This window comes from Ranitomeya imitator, chromosome 3 (assembly GCF_032444005.1).
Source record: "Ranitomeya imitator isolate aRanImi1 chromosome 3, aRanImi1.pri, whole genome shotgun sequence".
Lineage (NCBI taxonomy): Eukaryota > Metazoa > Chordata > Amphibia > Anura > Dendrobatidae > Ranitomeya > Ranitomeya imitator.
The window spans coordinates 374315041-374331095 of record NC_091284.1 but is presented as its reverse complement, the minus strand read 5'-3'; the positions used below and the strand labels follow the sequence as shown (position 1 = coordinate 374331095).

The 16055-nt window shown below is 43.8% G+C and overlaps 1 protein-coding gene across 1 annotated transcript in view; it reads left to right on the top strand.

Annotated features, from left to right (window-relative positions):
- EPHA10 (EPH receptor A10) overlaps positions 1-16055 on the top strand; it is a 1463996-nt gene that overhangs the window by 637873 nt on the left and 810068 nt on the right. The window contains exon 4 of the mRNA XM_069756914.1: positions 10711-10866. Within this exon, the coding sequence (XP_069613015.1) occupies positions 10711-10866 (156 nt within the window). The remainder of the gene's footprint in view (positions 1-10710; positions 10867-16055) is intronic.

The window sequence follows — 16055 nt, the reverse complement described above, 5'->3', positions numbered from 1 at the left end:
TTGTGAAGGAATCAAAGTGTCTCTTTGGTGTGCAGAAGGTTTCATTTTTGGGGTTCATCTTTTCCCCTTCTACTATCGAGATGGATCCGGTTAAGGTCCAAGCCATCCATGATTGGACTCAGCCGGCATCTCTGAAAAGTCTGCAAAAGTTTCTGGGCTTTGCTAATTTTTATCGTCGCTTCATCTGCAATTTTTCTAGTGTTGCCAAACCATTGACCGATTTGACCAAGAAGGGTGCTGATTTGGTCAATTGGTCTTCTGCTGCTGTGGAGGCTTTTCAAGAGTTGAAGCGTCGTTTTTCTTCTGCCCCTGTGTTGTGTCAACCAGATGTTTCTCTTCCGTTCCAGGTCGAGGTTGATGCTTCTGAGATTGGAGCAGGGGCTGTTTTGTCACAGAGAGGTTCTGGTTGCTCAGTGATGAAACCATGCGCTTTCTTTTCCAGGAAGTTTTCACCTGCTGAGCGAAATTATGATGTGGGCAACCGAGAGTTGCTGGCCATGAAGTGGGCATTTGAGGAGTGGCGTCATTGGCTTGAAGGAGCTAAGCATCGCGTGGTGGTATTGACTGATCATAAGAACTTGACTTATCTCGAGTCTGCCAAGCGCTTGAATCCTAGACAAGCTCGTTGGTCGTTGTTTTTTGCCCGTTTTGACTTTGTGATTTCGTACCTTCCGGGCTCTAAAAATGTGAAGGCGGATGCTCTGTCTAGGAGTTTTGTGCCTGACTCTCCGGGTTTATCTGAGCCGGCGGGTATCCTCAAGGAAGGAGTAATTGTGTCTGCCATCTCCCCTGATTTGCGGCGGGTGCTGCAAAAATTTCAGGCTAATAAACCTGATCGTTGCCCAGCGGAGAGACTGTTTGTCCCTGATAGGTGGACGAATAGAGTTATCTCTGAACTTCATTGTTCGGTGTTGGCTGGTCATCCTGGAATCTTTGGTACCAGAGAGTTAGTAGCTAGATCCTTTTGGTGGCCCTCTCTGTCGCGGGATGTGCGTACTTTTGTGCAGTCCTGTGGGATTTGTGCTCGGGCTAAGCCCTGCTGTTCTCGTGCCAGTGGGTTGCTTTTGCCCTTGCCGGTCCCGAAGAGGCCTTGGACACATATCTCTATGGATTTTATTTCTGACCTTCCCGTTTCTCAAAAGATGTCAGTCATTTGGGTGGTCTGTGATCGCTTTTCTAAGATGGTCCATCTGGTACCCTTGTCTAAATTGCCTTCCTCTTCTGATTTGGTGCCTTTGTTCTTCCAGCATGTGGTTCGTTTGCATGGCATTCCAGAGAATATTGTTTCTGACAGAGGTTCCCAGTTTGTTTCGAGGTTTTGGCGAGCCTTTTGTGGTAGGATGGGCATTGACTTGTCTTTTTCCTCGGCTTTCCATCCTCAGACTAATGGCCAGACCGAACGAACCAATCAGACCTTGGAAACATATCTGAGATGCTTTGTTTCTGCTGATCAGGATGACTGGGTGTCCTTTTTGCCTTTGGCTGAGTTCGCCCTTAATAATCGGGCCAGCTCGGCTACCTTGGTTTCGCCGTTTTTCTGCAATTCTGGGTTCCATCCTCGTTTCTCTTCAGGACAGGTTGAGTCTTCGGACTGTCCTGGTGTGGATACTGTGGTGGACAGGTTGCAGCAGATTTGGACTCAGGTAGTGGACAATTTGACCTTGTCCCAGGAGAAGGCTCAACTTTTCGCTAATCGCAGACGCCGTGTGGGTCCCCGACTTCGTGTTGGGGATCTGGTTTGGTTATCTTCTCGTCATATTCCTATGAAGGTTTCCTCTCCTAAGTTTAAACCTCGTTTTATTGGTCCGTATAGGATTTCTGAGGTTCTTAATCCTGTGTCTTTTCGTCTGACCCTTCCAGATTCTTTTTCCATACATAACGTATTCCATAGGTCATTGTTGCGGAGATACGTGGCACCTATGGTCCCATCTGTTGAGCCTTCTGCCCCGGTTTTGGTGGAGGGGGAATTGGAGTATATTGTGGAGAAGATTTTGGATTCTCGTCTTTCAAGACGGAAACTCCAGTATATGGTTAAATGGAAGGGTTATGCTCAGGAAGATAATTCCTGGGTTTTTGCCTCTGATGTCCATGCTCCCGATCTTGTTCGTGCCTTTCATGTGGCTCATCCTGGTCGGCCTGGGGGCTCTGGTGAGGGTTCGGTGATCCCTCCTCAAGGGGGGGGTACTGTTGTGAATTCTGTGGCAGAGTTCACTCCTGTGGTCATAAGTGGTACTTCGGCTGATTCTCTCTGTGAGCTTCTGTTGGTGGAGGGAAGTGGTACTGCAGCTTCTGAGTTTCCTCCCTCAGGTGATCTGGTGAGGTCGTTAGCTGCTTCTCTACTTAACTCCACCTGATGCTTTGATCCATGCTTCCTGTCAATGTTCCAGTGTTGGACTTGTGTTTCTCTGGATCATTCCTGTGGCCTGCTGCTCTGCATAGCTAAGTGCTTCTTTGCTATTTGTTGCTATTTTTTTCTGTCCAGCTTGTCTATTTTTTTCGCTGGAAGCTCTGGGACGCAAAGGGTGTACCTCCGTGCCGTTAGTTCGGTACGGAGGGTCTTTTTGCCCCCTTTGCGTGGTTTTCTTTAGGGTTTTGTGTAGACCGCAAAGTTATCTTTCCTATCCTCGTTCTGTCTAGAATATCGGGCCTCACTTTGCTGAATCTATTTCATCCCTACGTTTGTCTTTTCATCTTACTCACAGTCATTATATGTGGGGGGCTGCCTTGTCCTTTGGGGTATTTCTCTGAGGCAAGGTAGGCTTATTTTTCTATCTTCAGGCTAGTTAGTTTCTCAGGCTGTGCCGAGTTGCATAGGGAGCCTTAGGCGCAATCCACAGCTGCCTCTAGTTGTGTTTGGAGAGGATCAGGAATTGCGGTCTACAGAGTTTCCACGTCTCAGAGCTCGTTCTATTATTTTGGGTTATTGTCAGATCACTGTATGTGCTCTGATCGCTATGTACATTGTGTTACTGAATTGCCTAGCATAACAGGCAGCATGGAGACATACAAAGATACATATGTACTGTATATTTGTTGTAATCTCTGCAGCCGAGTTCTAGCTGGAGAAGTTGTTATGTCAGTCTGGGTCAGATGGAAAGGAAGGGAAAAGTGAACACCTCCATCAGAAGGAATATCAGCTCTAAGTCACCATCAATAACTGTACTGTAATCTCTTATATATTCTGCAGGATGGGTATTTACTAGTGATGAGCAAGTGCACTCATTGCTCGGGTTTTCCCCGAGCATGCTCCGGTGATCTCCGAGTATTTGTTAGTGTTCGGAGATTTAGTTTTCATCACGGCAGCTGAAAGATTTACAACTATTAGCCAGGCTGAGTACATGTGGGGGTTGCCTGGTTGCTAGTTAATCCCCACATGTAATCAAGCTGGCTAATAGCTGTAAATCATGCTGCTGAGGTGATGAAAACGTAATCTCCGAGCAGTCGTAAATATTCGGAGACCGCCCGAGCGTGATCGGGAAAACCCGAGCAACGAGTATATTCGCTCATCATTAGTATTTACCACTATATGGTCACTATATGGCTGTAATGTCAGTGTTGGACTTTGTTAAGAGATTTATCTTAGTAACAGCAAGGTCATCTGCTGATGTTCTCCTGCATCCACTACTAGGGTACGCCACCAGATTTTTAATTAGGGTTACCTGATTAGGGGCCCATTCAGATCAGAAGCTTTGCCCCCCCCCCCCCCGACAAAACCCCTTGCTATGCTTATGATGTATAGGGAGGTGTTGGGAGAGATACCTGGCACCCAAAGTCCACTTTCAAGGAGTTATGGGTACTTTTAAACCCTGAGTCCATAGCTTGTATGGCAGTAATGTTTGATAGAGGCAGCAAGAATAAGTAAGGTAAGTATAAGACAGAAGCATGTAATTCTTAAAACAAGGTTGTCTCTTTAAGATATGCAATTTTAGTTCATATAGAAAAGAGTTATGACTCATGATACTGATATAAGCCAAAGTGAAGATTTTGTTTTCTGATGGACCTGGCTAAACAACGTATTACAAGGTCACACCTTCATTTCAGTGACCGGCTGCTGTCTTTTAAATTCATGGCAGGAGTAGGCAATAAGTTGATTCAATTTATTTAAAAGTGTTGTCTTCATGAGATCCCTTTAATATATATCAGGGCTCAGAATAGATCTGACCTAACAGCCTGACGATACTAGTGGGGTGAAATATCTTGCTACCATTATATTTAGTACCATTATGATCTACACATAGTACTGAATTTCAGGGCTCTTGTCTCGGGAAGCTGTCATGTTTCCAGCTAAGTAACAATTTGTATACAGGAACATATTTTCCAACAATAACATTTGAAGAAAATATTTTTATTGTGATTCTCTTTAATCTCTTCTATCATCGAGATATTTTCCAATCCAGAATTTCTGGGCCTTTGTGACAAGTATTGTTGTAGAATTATCATAATAAGTAGATGAGTAAGGGATATGTGCAAATCTCTTTTTCAATACTGTTGGCTCTTGTGTGCTGTTCAGTAATCTTTTTTCCCATGTGGCCAGGCAAAACATTATGGTGCCCTGTTCACATTGGATTTTATTCTCTAAAAGCTAGGGTCAAATGTGTATAGAATTGTTCTGTGAGCAAGCAAAGAATGCAAGGTTTATCGAACGCTCTTCACATTAGGTCTTCTAAGAGCATCTTTTAAATTATTTCACATAAACGCAAGTAAACAAATTGTCTCAAAGTACAAAAGACAGGTTTCATGTCAGATTCCATATGTAAAGTTTTGGTAGCTCTGTGAAAGGACGTGTTTTTACATTACTCAATTCTTTATCTACAAAAGCAATTATTTCAAGGCCATAGATGAAAGCATTTCTTCATTGTATGGGAAGTCATAGTGACCATCACGGTCTTTTGATGGTGGGCAGTACAGGTGTAAGGTGCACAGGGCGGTAGTCATAGTCGACGTTCCCACAAATAAATTGTGTTCCAGTGTTCTATCATGTGTAGGGTATATTACACTCACGTGCTGACCGTAGACCTCATCTGTCTTCAGTTCTGTCTGCCCAGGAAAAGCCCCACACAACGCTGAGGACACCCAGTTGGTTTCAGCATTTAATGGTTTACCTAACAGTTGCAGTACATCAGATTCTATCACCCAGAATCGGGCACAGTACCCTCCATTTCTTGTTTCCGTAACAGTACATTTCCCGCTTTAATTTTGCTTGAACTATCCTGGCTGTAACAGTTCCTGTCAGTCCGAGATTTTTCGTCCAACTCCGCAGTATTGCCGGGATCCATAACCCTTTGCTCAATATTGAGTAGAAGCACCCTTTTGAGCTAGTACAGCCATGAGATTCCTTGTGAATGATGCAAATTTTTCACACCTGGATTTGGGGATCCTCTGCCATTCTTCCTTGCAGATCCTCTCCAGTTCCCTCAGGTTGGACGGTGAATGTTGGTGGACAGTCATTTTCAGGTCCCTCCAGACATGCTCAATTGGTTTTAAGTAAGGGATCTGGTTGGGTCAGTCAAGCATGGCCACAGAGTTGTTCTGAAGCCACGCCTTTATTATTTTAGCTGTGTGTTTAGGGTCATTGTCTCGGTGTAATGTCAACCTTCTGCCAAGTATGAGGTCCAGAGCACTATGGAAGAGGTTTCCATCCAGGATATCTCTGTACTTGGCAGCATTTATGTTTCCTTCAATGGTAACCAGTCATCCTGTCCCTGCAGCTCAAAAACACCCCTATAGCATGATGCTGCCACCACCATGTTTCACTATTGGGATTGTATTTGGCATGTGATGAGCAGTGCATGGTTTCCTCCACACATACCACTTAGAATTATCACCAAAAGGTCTATCTTCGTCTCGTCAGGCCAGCGAATCTTATTTCTCATAGTGTGAGAGTCCTTCATGTGTTTTTAGCAAACTATATGTTGGCTTTCATATGTCTTGCACTGAGAACAGAATACCGTTGGGCCACTCTGCCATAAAGACTCGACTGGTATAGGGCTGCAGTGATAGCTGACTTTGTGGAACTTTCTCCCATCTCCCTACTGCATCTCTGGAGCTCAGCCACAGTGATCTAGGGGTTCTTCTTTACTCTCTCACCAAGGCTCTTCTCCCACGATTGCTCAGTTTGGCTGGACTGCCAGGTATAGGAAGACTTCTGATGGTCCCAAAATTCTTCCATTTAAGGATTATCAAGGACACTCTGCTCTTAGAAACCCTGATTACTGCAGAAATCCTGTTGTAACCTTTGCCAGATCTGTGCCTTGCCACAATTCTGTCTCTGAGCTCCTTGGCCAGTTCCTTTGACCTCATGATTCTCATTTGGTCTGACATGCACTGTGAGCTGTGAAGTCTTAAGCCCCCGTCACACTTAGCGACGCTGCAGCGATACCGACAATGATCCGGATCGCTGCAGCGTCGCTGTTTGGTCGCTGGAGAGCTGTCACACAGACAGCTCTCTCCAGCGACCAACGATCAGGGGAAAGACTTCGGCATCGTTGAAACTATCTTCAACGATGCCGAAGTCCCCGGGTAATCAGGGTAAACATCGGGTTACTAAGCGCAGGGACGCGCTTAGTAACCCGATGTTTACCCTGGTTACCATCGTTAAAGTAAAAAAACAAATGCTACATACTTACCTACCGCTGTCTGTCTCCGGCGCTCTGCTTCCTGCACTGACTGTGAGCACAGCGGCCGGAAAGCAGAACGGTGACGTCACCGCTCTGCTTTCCGGCTGCCTGGTGCTCACAGCCAGAGCAGAGAAGCAGAGCGCCGAGGACAGACAGCGGTAGGTAAGTATGTAGCGTTTGTTTTTTTACTTTAACGATGGTAACCAGGGTAAACATTGGGTTACTAAGCGCGGCCCTGCGCTTAGTAACCCGATGTTTACCCTGGTTACCAGCGAAGACATCGCTGAATCGGCGTCACACACGCCGATTCAGCGATGTCAGCGGGGCCTCAACGATCAAAAAATGGCCCAGGCCATTCCGACACGACCAGCGATCTCACAGCAGGGGCCTGATCGCTGCTACGTGTCACACATAGCGAGATCGCTACTGAGATCGCTGTTGCGTCACAAAACTTGTGACTCAGCAGCGATCTCGCTAGCGATCTCGCTATGTGTGACGGGGCCTTTATATAGACAGGGGTGTGCCTTTCAAATCAAGTCCTATCAGTTTAATTACACACAGCTGTACTCCAATGAAGGAGTAGAACCATCTCAAAGAGGATCACAAGGAAATTGACGGCATGTGACTTAAATATGAGTGTCTGACAAAGGGTCTGAATACTTATGACCATGTGATATTTCAGTTTTTCTTTTTTATTAATGAGTGTACATTAATGAGAAAAAAATGAACTTTTTTGAATTTACCAAATGGCTGCAATGAAACAAAGAGTGAAAAAATATAAAGGGGTCTGGATACTTTCCATACCCACTGTAAAAGCTGTTCCTAATAATTTCCCTATTTTCCATCTACATAGCATTAGTCCTATTTAGTAAACAGATGAAGAGGTAGTACTACTGCTTCTGTTGAAATGGTCAATCTTTAAATCACCATGGATCTAAGCAGATTCTGGTCAGTTCTGCCAGTGACTTTTGTAATGGCAGGGAGCTGTTCCTCCCTACTGGTCTGTTCTAAAATGTTGGGGAACATATTGAGGAACCTAAGGACTTAAAGTACAAAACTTAGGGAATAAGGTTTACTATTGATAATTACTTGTGCTTACATCTGTTTCTGCAATTTACTGACAATTATTTTAAAAGATGTGTCATATACAGAACTCTTTTAATTTCACAACCACTGAAAATTCTCAATAGTGACCTGGCTGATAGAAGCTTATTCTGCCAAGTGGTAAATCAGGTGCTGCAAGGGAAATATTGTATTACATGGCATTATACATAATTTGGCAGCTGCTTGTTTGTCAGTCGCTTTCTACTCTGTTTTATGGAGGCCTAAGAGTGCCATGATAAGAGAGCTAACTGTGCAGTCCAAAATGTTCCTGATCATTCTCCATGTAAGCACAATATCTCATAGTGCTCGTAGGCTCCAGGGGTGTAAATAGGAGCTCTCTTGCTTTGACTTTGACAAAAAGTCATCCTTCATTACCCTTTCTCTCATATGTGTCACATCATAGTTGGAAATGTCCACCCACCCCTCCTCCCCACCAATTCGCTAGATTTGTTTTCAAATTTTAGTCTATAAATTATATTGGAAATCTACTATTGATCACAGTAGTTAAAGACTTTAACCTGTGGCTCATAGATAAGCCAAGATGCATGCACTTCTTAAAATATTTGGCACATTTTAACCCAGAGTGTTTGTGATGCACCATGTTTAGAAAACATCCCCCTTAAATTTGTATCCATGCACAGTTTTACTATGTCCTCATGCTAGAAATTATACAAGACATAATTGTTTTTGACTGAACTTTAACTGCTATTTTGTTGTTTTCTTAACTTTACAATATTGTAAGAAGCCAAATGACTTTTAAGTTGACCCATTACAAGATCAGGTGCTGGGAAGTTGGATGAATAGTTTGTGACATACAGCAGGGGTGTCAAACTGCATTCCTCGAGGGCTGCAAACAGGTCATGTTTTCAGGATTTCCTTGTACTGCACAGGTGATAATTTAATCACCTACACAAATAATGAGTTGGTGATTAAATTATCACCTGTGCAGTACAAGGGAAATCCTGAAAACATGACCTGTTTGCAGCCCTCGAGGAAAGCAGTTTGACACCCCTGACATACAGGATGACGAAAAAGAAGTCCATTTCTGAAAACACCTTTGGAAATGCCCTTGTGACAAATAGACCAGAGAATTTCTGCTTAGTTGACAAACATGTTCACAGTGTAAATACAGTACGTGTTCGGTATATACAAGTATGTCTATTACTGTAATAGTGAGCACCTTTACAGAAGTGCAGAGAAAAGGAGAATATTTTACAATAGCAACGTGAATATTGCTTTTTACCTGAGAAATGTGGATAATTTTTAGTTCAGCACCTGTTGCATATCTCTGTAATTCATGATTTATTTGCACGCTTTCTCCTGTAAAGCATAACCATTATGTTTGCTATTTTAAAATAAATGGGCTTTGATGGAATAGTACTATCAATAGGTTCTTTTTTTGCATTTATTTCAGATTCCTACAACTGCCTCTTTTAACAGTAAAAAAATGGTGATGGTAAATTTGATGTAGTGATAACAATAAAAATAGCTACACATCATCCAACTACTTGTGTATATTACTCCGGTAAGGATATTAGCAAGACGTTAGGAAGTGATATACCTGTACTATCTATAGGAGGTATTGAAATAGTAGTCAGTATCTGGCAATGGTATCTGAGATTATGCAGCATCGTGGCTCAGTGGTTAGCACTGCACTGCTGGGGTCCTGGGTTCAAATCCCACCAAGGACAACATCTGCAAGGAGTTTGTATGTTCTCTCCGTGTTTGCGTGGGTTTCCTCCGGGTTCTCTGGTTTCCTCCCACATTCCAAAGACATACTGATAGGGAATTTACATTGTGAGCCCCATCGGGGACAGTGATGATAATGTGTGCAAACTGTTAAGCGCTGCAGAATATGTTAGCGCTATATAAAATTAAAGATTATTACTATATTATTATGAGAGAGCCAATTTGACTTTCTGCCGCATGAGGCACTAGTATAATAAATGGTACATGATAAATGGAGTCCATATTGCAACATTCACATTATGCACAGCAACTTTAAATGAAGCCTTATAACACTGCATCTTGCTTAAATAATATCTTAAGGCATTGAAGTTGTTGGGCAACCTAAAGGACTGTTAAGGTTTTGAATGCAGCTGTGCTACACAGATTTCTACTGTATGTGTCATTGCTATTTGGGAAAAAAAAGTTGAAGGAGTTTTTAGGTTTTGGAAAATGGCTTTCCACCTACTGTTATTTGTTTTAAAAAATTAACATAATGTTCTTTACTTACCCGGTCAGCACTGAGTCTCTCCCGCTGTTCCTGAATTCTCTGCAGCGGCGGAGACTCAGCATTGGACATTGGGAGATCCAATCCAAAACCGTAAAACCACTTAGGGCTTCTTCTTACTTGCGAAAAATACGTCCGAGTCTCGCAAATTAAGACCCTGCTCTGGCGCCGGCATTCCAGAGCAGAGCATGCAGCTCCATGTATTGCTGTGCGGCCGCACGCTCCCCTCTGGAGTGCCGGCGCCAGAGCAAGGTTTTAACCTGCGAGACTCGGACATATTTCTCGCAAGTGAGAAGGAGCCCTTAAACGCAAAATTGTGCATCTTTTCAACTGGACAATGCAAGTCAATAATAATGATGAGCGAGTGTACTCGTTACTCGAGACTTCCGAGCATGCTCGAGTGTTCGAGTATCTTGGGCATGCTCGTAGATTGAGTCCCTGCAGTTGCATGATTTTCAACTGCTAGACAGCCTGAACACATGCAGGGATTGGCTGTTTGTTAGGGAATCCCCACATATATTCAGGCTGTCTAGCAGCCGCAAATCATGCAACTGCAGGGACTCAAGCATAATTTCTGAGCATGCCCAAAATACTTGGAGACCACCCGAGCATGCTCGAAAAACCTGAGTAACGAGCACACTCGCTCATCACTAGCCAATAACTATTTCTGTGCATCAACTTAAAAACAAGTAGAATATGCATGTCAGTTGTTTGGAAAAGATTTCATTGTATTTGTCTCTGTTTTCTCTGTCACAGCTTGTCCGCCCGGATTTTATAAGATGTCCAGTCGCCTGCAGACCTGTGTTCCTTGTCCTCAGTACAGCTATACCAACCAAGAGTCATCCACTGTCTGCAGCTGTGAGAAAAACTTCTACCGATCTCCTTTGGATTCCCCTTCTACAGCTTGTACAAGTAAGGCATTTTATTATTGTCTCCATGTAATTAGAATTACTGATATAATAAGTGCTCAAGTTCTCACCAAAAAAGTATAATGGCAGCCAGTAATGTATAACATACAGTATATACCTGTATATTATACACAAATGATTAGAGTTATATTTCCTCTATAGACAGATGTTCAACAAAGATTATTGATCTTCATTTATCAAAACTGTTCAAAAGAAAAATTGTCTTTGTTGCTAATAGCGGCCAATCAGAGTTCAGCTTTAAAAAAAAACTTGTCTGGTAAAATGTTTGCTTCATTGTGATTGGTTGTGGTAGGCGCAAAAATAGTCTATCTTTGATAAAAAGGTCCCATTTTTTGCCACTAACAGAGAACACTTATATACTAATGGGTAATAGTATATTGTCTCCTTACTACAGACCACCAACATTACACAACATTATGTTTAAATTCTAGCTTCATAGGATGTATATTTTTCTGTAAATGGTTATTTAGTATGGAATTTCTGGCGTATCTCAGTGTGTGTTACATATATTTTGCTGTTATGGTGCTGTAATCAGGTTATAATTTTCAATATAACCATTGTTATAGGATAAATGGTGCATGTAAACCAGAGCTCCTGTCTATACTCAATCAGTTTTTAAGTGCAGACTGCACATAATTTGGATGACTGGTAATTAGCATCAGTGCTTGCCTACAGTCTTTCCACACCTAACTTGTGATCTCTGCTGCTTCTTTCTCTAAAATATACTTGAAATAAATTTGTGGGTGTCTAACACTCTTGGGATATCTAAGACACTGTATAGGGTCAACCGAGTCACGCAATATACCATAATCTGTAAAGATGTTGTGGGGATCATGGTGCTGTACCAAACAAATGGGCATCTGGCAAGACACTGATTGTTAAAAACAGCTTGAAATCATTTTAGGTCTTCCAGTAATATGACAATAAAACCATGCCACCCCCTTAAGCCTTTCAACTTCCAATCTGTCTTAGTGAGACCCAATTCATTCACATATGGTATCATCAGTGGTCCCTGTTACTTTATATCACACCGGCCTACCAAACCTCCATTCTGTAAGGTAGGCTCTACAGGTGCCCACTCACTTCACTCAGTCTTAGGACTGTTCAATCCTAATTACTATCTCCTACTAGGCTTCAGTCAGATTTCAATGACTTTCCCTCTTAAGTACTAGTTCACATAGTTAACATTTTTCCTTACCTCCGAGGATGAACATGGTGGAATCTCTGACTATCAGCTTTCTTTGTCTCTGTGGTACAAACCATTCAGCACTAGTCTCTCTAAAGGCCCCGTCACACATAGCGACGCTTGAGCGATTCCGACAACGATACGACCTGTCAGGGATCGCTCAAGCGTCGCTATGTGGTCGCTGGTGAGATGTCAAACAGTGAGATCTCACCAACGACGCAGCAGCGATGCGGCGACCTGTAGCGACCTGTAGCGACCTGTACAACGATCCTATTTCATGGCGATTCAATGGGACGTCCTGTCAACGAGGTCGTTGGTAAGGTGTCAAACACAGCGATGTGTGCTACCCAGCGGGACCTCAACGATCAAAAAATGGCCCAGGCCATTCCGACACGACCAGCGATCTCACAGCAGGGGCCTGGTCGCTGCTACGTGTCACACACAGCGAGATCGCTACTGAGGTCGCTGTTGCGTCACAAAACTTGTGACTCAGCAGCGATCTCGCTATGTGTGACGGGGGCTTTACTCCAGACTTCAAAGGCAGACTCTCTGTTCATTTATCACTTGACCTCCTCTCTCACCCGATACACCAAGTCCCAGACTCTGTCACCTTAGACACTACCCACAATGAAACCCTTCCATACTTGTGTGAAGAACCTACACTGGTTCTGAAGTATAACACTAGGGCACCATAAATGAACTAAAGTGCAATTAAAGGAATAACGTTCCCTGTTCAATATCAGTCAACATTGTTAGAATATTATGTTTAGGCCCAAAAAACACAAAATATCAATAGTACATCTGAAGCTGGAAATACATATTACGACACAAGGTCAGTAATTATTGTTGTAAAGCAATGGTAAAATAATGAACACCCTCAGAATATTGTAAATAATATTTAGGCATTTTTATCAGTAGTATATTGACCTAATTTTTTGTATTGATGATTACATTGTGTTTCATTGTGACATAGATTTGCTGAATGGATATATGGAGTAAGATGAATGGTATTTTCACTGTACCTTTAAGGAAGGATACTAAACAAGAGAGGTTGGAGATAGGTATAGTTGAGATGTAGAAACGTCCAGGTTATGGGGAGTGTTGTATTTGATATAAGGAGCTGAAACTGACAGTACAAGTATGGCCAAAAGTATTTAGACTGACTCAGTTTTGGTTTGCACAAAATTTTCTGCTACGGTTTTTATTGGGTCAATTTGCAATAACTATAGCATGTTGTGAAGAGTGATGACATGATTACAAAAATTGTCAAAGTAATTCCTTGCCATGAAAATTTACTTTATCACAGAACCCTTATTTCCAAAAGGTTTCATCCATGTCACAAAATGAGCTTCTTACATCATTTCACTGATCTCCTTATTATCTCTGTAGAAAGTGTTAATGTGGACATGGTTGCTGGTATCATTTAGTCATGCTTTAAAAGGGGACTAGTGCTTACAATTATTGTATTTTTCTGTTAACTAACTCTAACTCCAAGGAAGCATGTACAGTCATTAATGCTTTACATCCAAAGGACTTTCTATGTAAAGATAGTCCGGTTTGTAAAACTGTCCCTAAATCAACTATTCTTACTACTTCAAAGAAAGAAGTTCAATTGTGGAAAGGGCTTCAGGGTACCAAGAAACTGCAGCAAGCTCCAGAATCATCTCCTAATAAGCATTTGTAAGATTGCTCTCACTAAGTGTATTGGGGGACACTTGCTTGGCACGGGATTAACGTAGTCAGGCACGATTTTTGAACACAAAACAGTCCATACGGTTTATTAAATTGTCATAAACCGGGTTATGCACAGTTCATATTATACATTCCATAGAACACAATAGGCACCAACTGGTGATATTAACTTGCAGCTTTATCTTGTACACGTCATATACGGCTTTGACTCACGGACACTAAACATGCTGGACCTCTCACTTCGCCCAGTTACCATGGGTGTCCGTATGCCGTACAGTTCACCAATGTCCCAAGTCACATACAGTGCATATGACACTGGGTCGCTGTCTCTAAACACGCCGAACCTCACTCCGTTCAGTCACCGTGGGAGACCACACAGTTCATGGAACATCACAAGCACCAATAGTCTGTATAGGTACCTGACTGGAGCTCCTGCTCCACCTGCTGACTCCTTGTCAGTCCACTCCTCTGGGAAAGCTGCCTCACAGGGATCACCAACTTGCCTGGGCGGCATATCTTAGTCAGTCCAGACCCACCGAAGGACGGTAGCTTCCCCCACATAGACCATCCAGAATCATAGTCTTTCTGTGCGCTATTCAGGGATCCGGTCCTACTCCCAGGACCTCCCAACACACCAGCATGTGCTCTTCAGGAAGCCTCCTCCAGGTCTTCCAACACAGGTTGCCCAGTGTGCTACTCGGGATTCCTACTCCCAGGAAATCCAACACACTGGCATCTCCTACTCACATGAACCGCACATGTAACCTGTCCAGGTGCTATTCAGGACCTTGTCCAACACCCCAGGCATATGACCTGTCCAGGTACTATTCAGGACCTCGTCCAACACCCCAGGCATATAACCTTTCCAGGTGCTATTCAGGACGTCAGACCAATACCCCAGGCATATGACCTGTCCAGATGCTATTCAGGATGTCAGACCAACACCCCAGGCCACTAGCAAGTCCAAAGTCCCACCATGTGCTCTTCAGGACTCCTACTCCCAGGAAATCCAATACAGGTTGTTCAGTGTGCTATTCAGGACTCCTACTCCCAGGAAATCCAAAACACCAGCATGTGACCCATCCAGGTGCTATTCAGGACCTCTGTCCAACACTCCAGGCCACCAGGTCCAAAGCCCCACCACATGCTCTTCAGGATTCCTACTCCCAGGAAATCCAACACAGGTTGTTCAGTGTGCTATTCAGGGATCCGATCCTACTCCCAGGACCTCCCAACACACAGGCTCTCCAGGACCTTCCACTGGAACCACAGGGGAACATGTGACCTACACCCTGGTCACATTATATACCCATAACTACTCCCCTGGGTGGGAGTGTGGATGTGTGGCTAGTGTTAGGTGTCAAGTTCCCGCCTCTGCACAGGGGGAATCTCGAACCATCTCTGCTGCGGTCTCCCATTCTTCTCCAGCCGCAGTGGAGTCTGCTCAGCGGAGACGTCGTTCCCATCATCTTGCTCAGTCTGACTCTGTGCATAGGATTACTGCTGCTTTGCCTGCTTCTGCCATTGAAGCCATTGAAGCCAGTGCTGGGCAGCGGCGAGCAGACGCTTTTTGGATCTAAGTCCTGCTTTTTCCCGTCTGAGTATGCCCAGGGTGAGATCTCCCATTGGAGATCGAGGGTCACATGCTCAGATGCTGCAGCGGTTCCCATTGGTCCTTTATTGGAAGGTCCTGAATGTGCTACAGCTATATAAGCTGCGCATGACCGCACGGCCATGCGCTAGTGTACATTTGTAAACGTGAGTGTGTTGTGAGTGAAAGTCGTTCATTACAATCCCCTCCCTATTGGATGACTGTTCGCGGCACCGCATGCACTCTCGTGCATCTTTTATAATTACGCTGACACCCCATTAGCGGTGTCGAGCGCAAGTAGTTTAGTCGGACTCGGATCCAAAGTCTTGGGACTGAGCTTGGTGACTCCTTGCTTGCGCTCTTGTGTGCGGTACTGCGGCCCTGTGACGCAACAGGGTCCGCTTCCTTCACACAGGGTGAAGTTAACCCGTGTGTGTATTCATATTGTACCACCATATAGTCCGTCATTACTTGGCAGCAGGTTCCATCTCTGCACGGTGGACCCGGCTGCGAACGCACCTTAATCTATCTTATTATTTGGTGCGTTCCGCTAGCCCTAACAGCTAGTTTGTCCCACCCATCTCACACAACTAGCCTAGTAAGTCTCCCTTACAACTACAGCATACATATAAACACTCTTGAGGGACTACAGGTCCCAGAACAACAACATTGCATCAGACTTACCACACAGACTCCCTCTGCA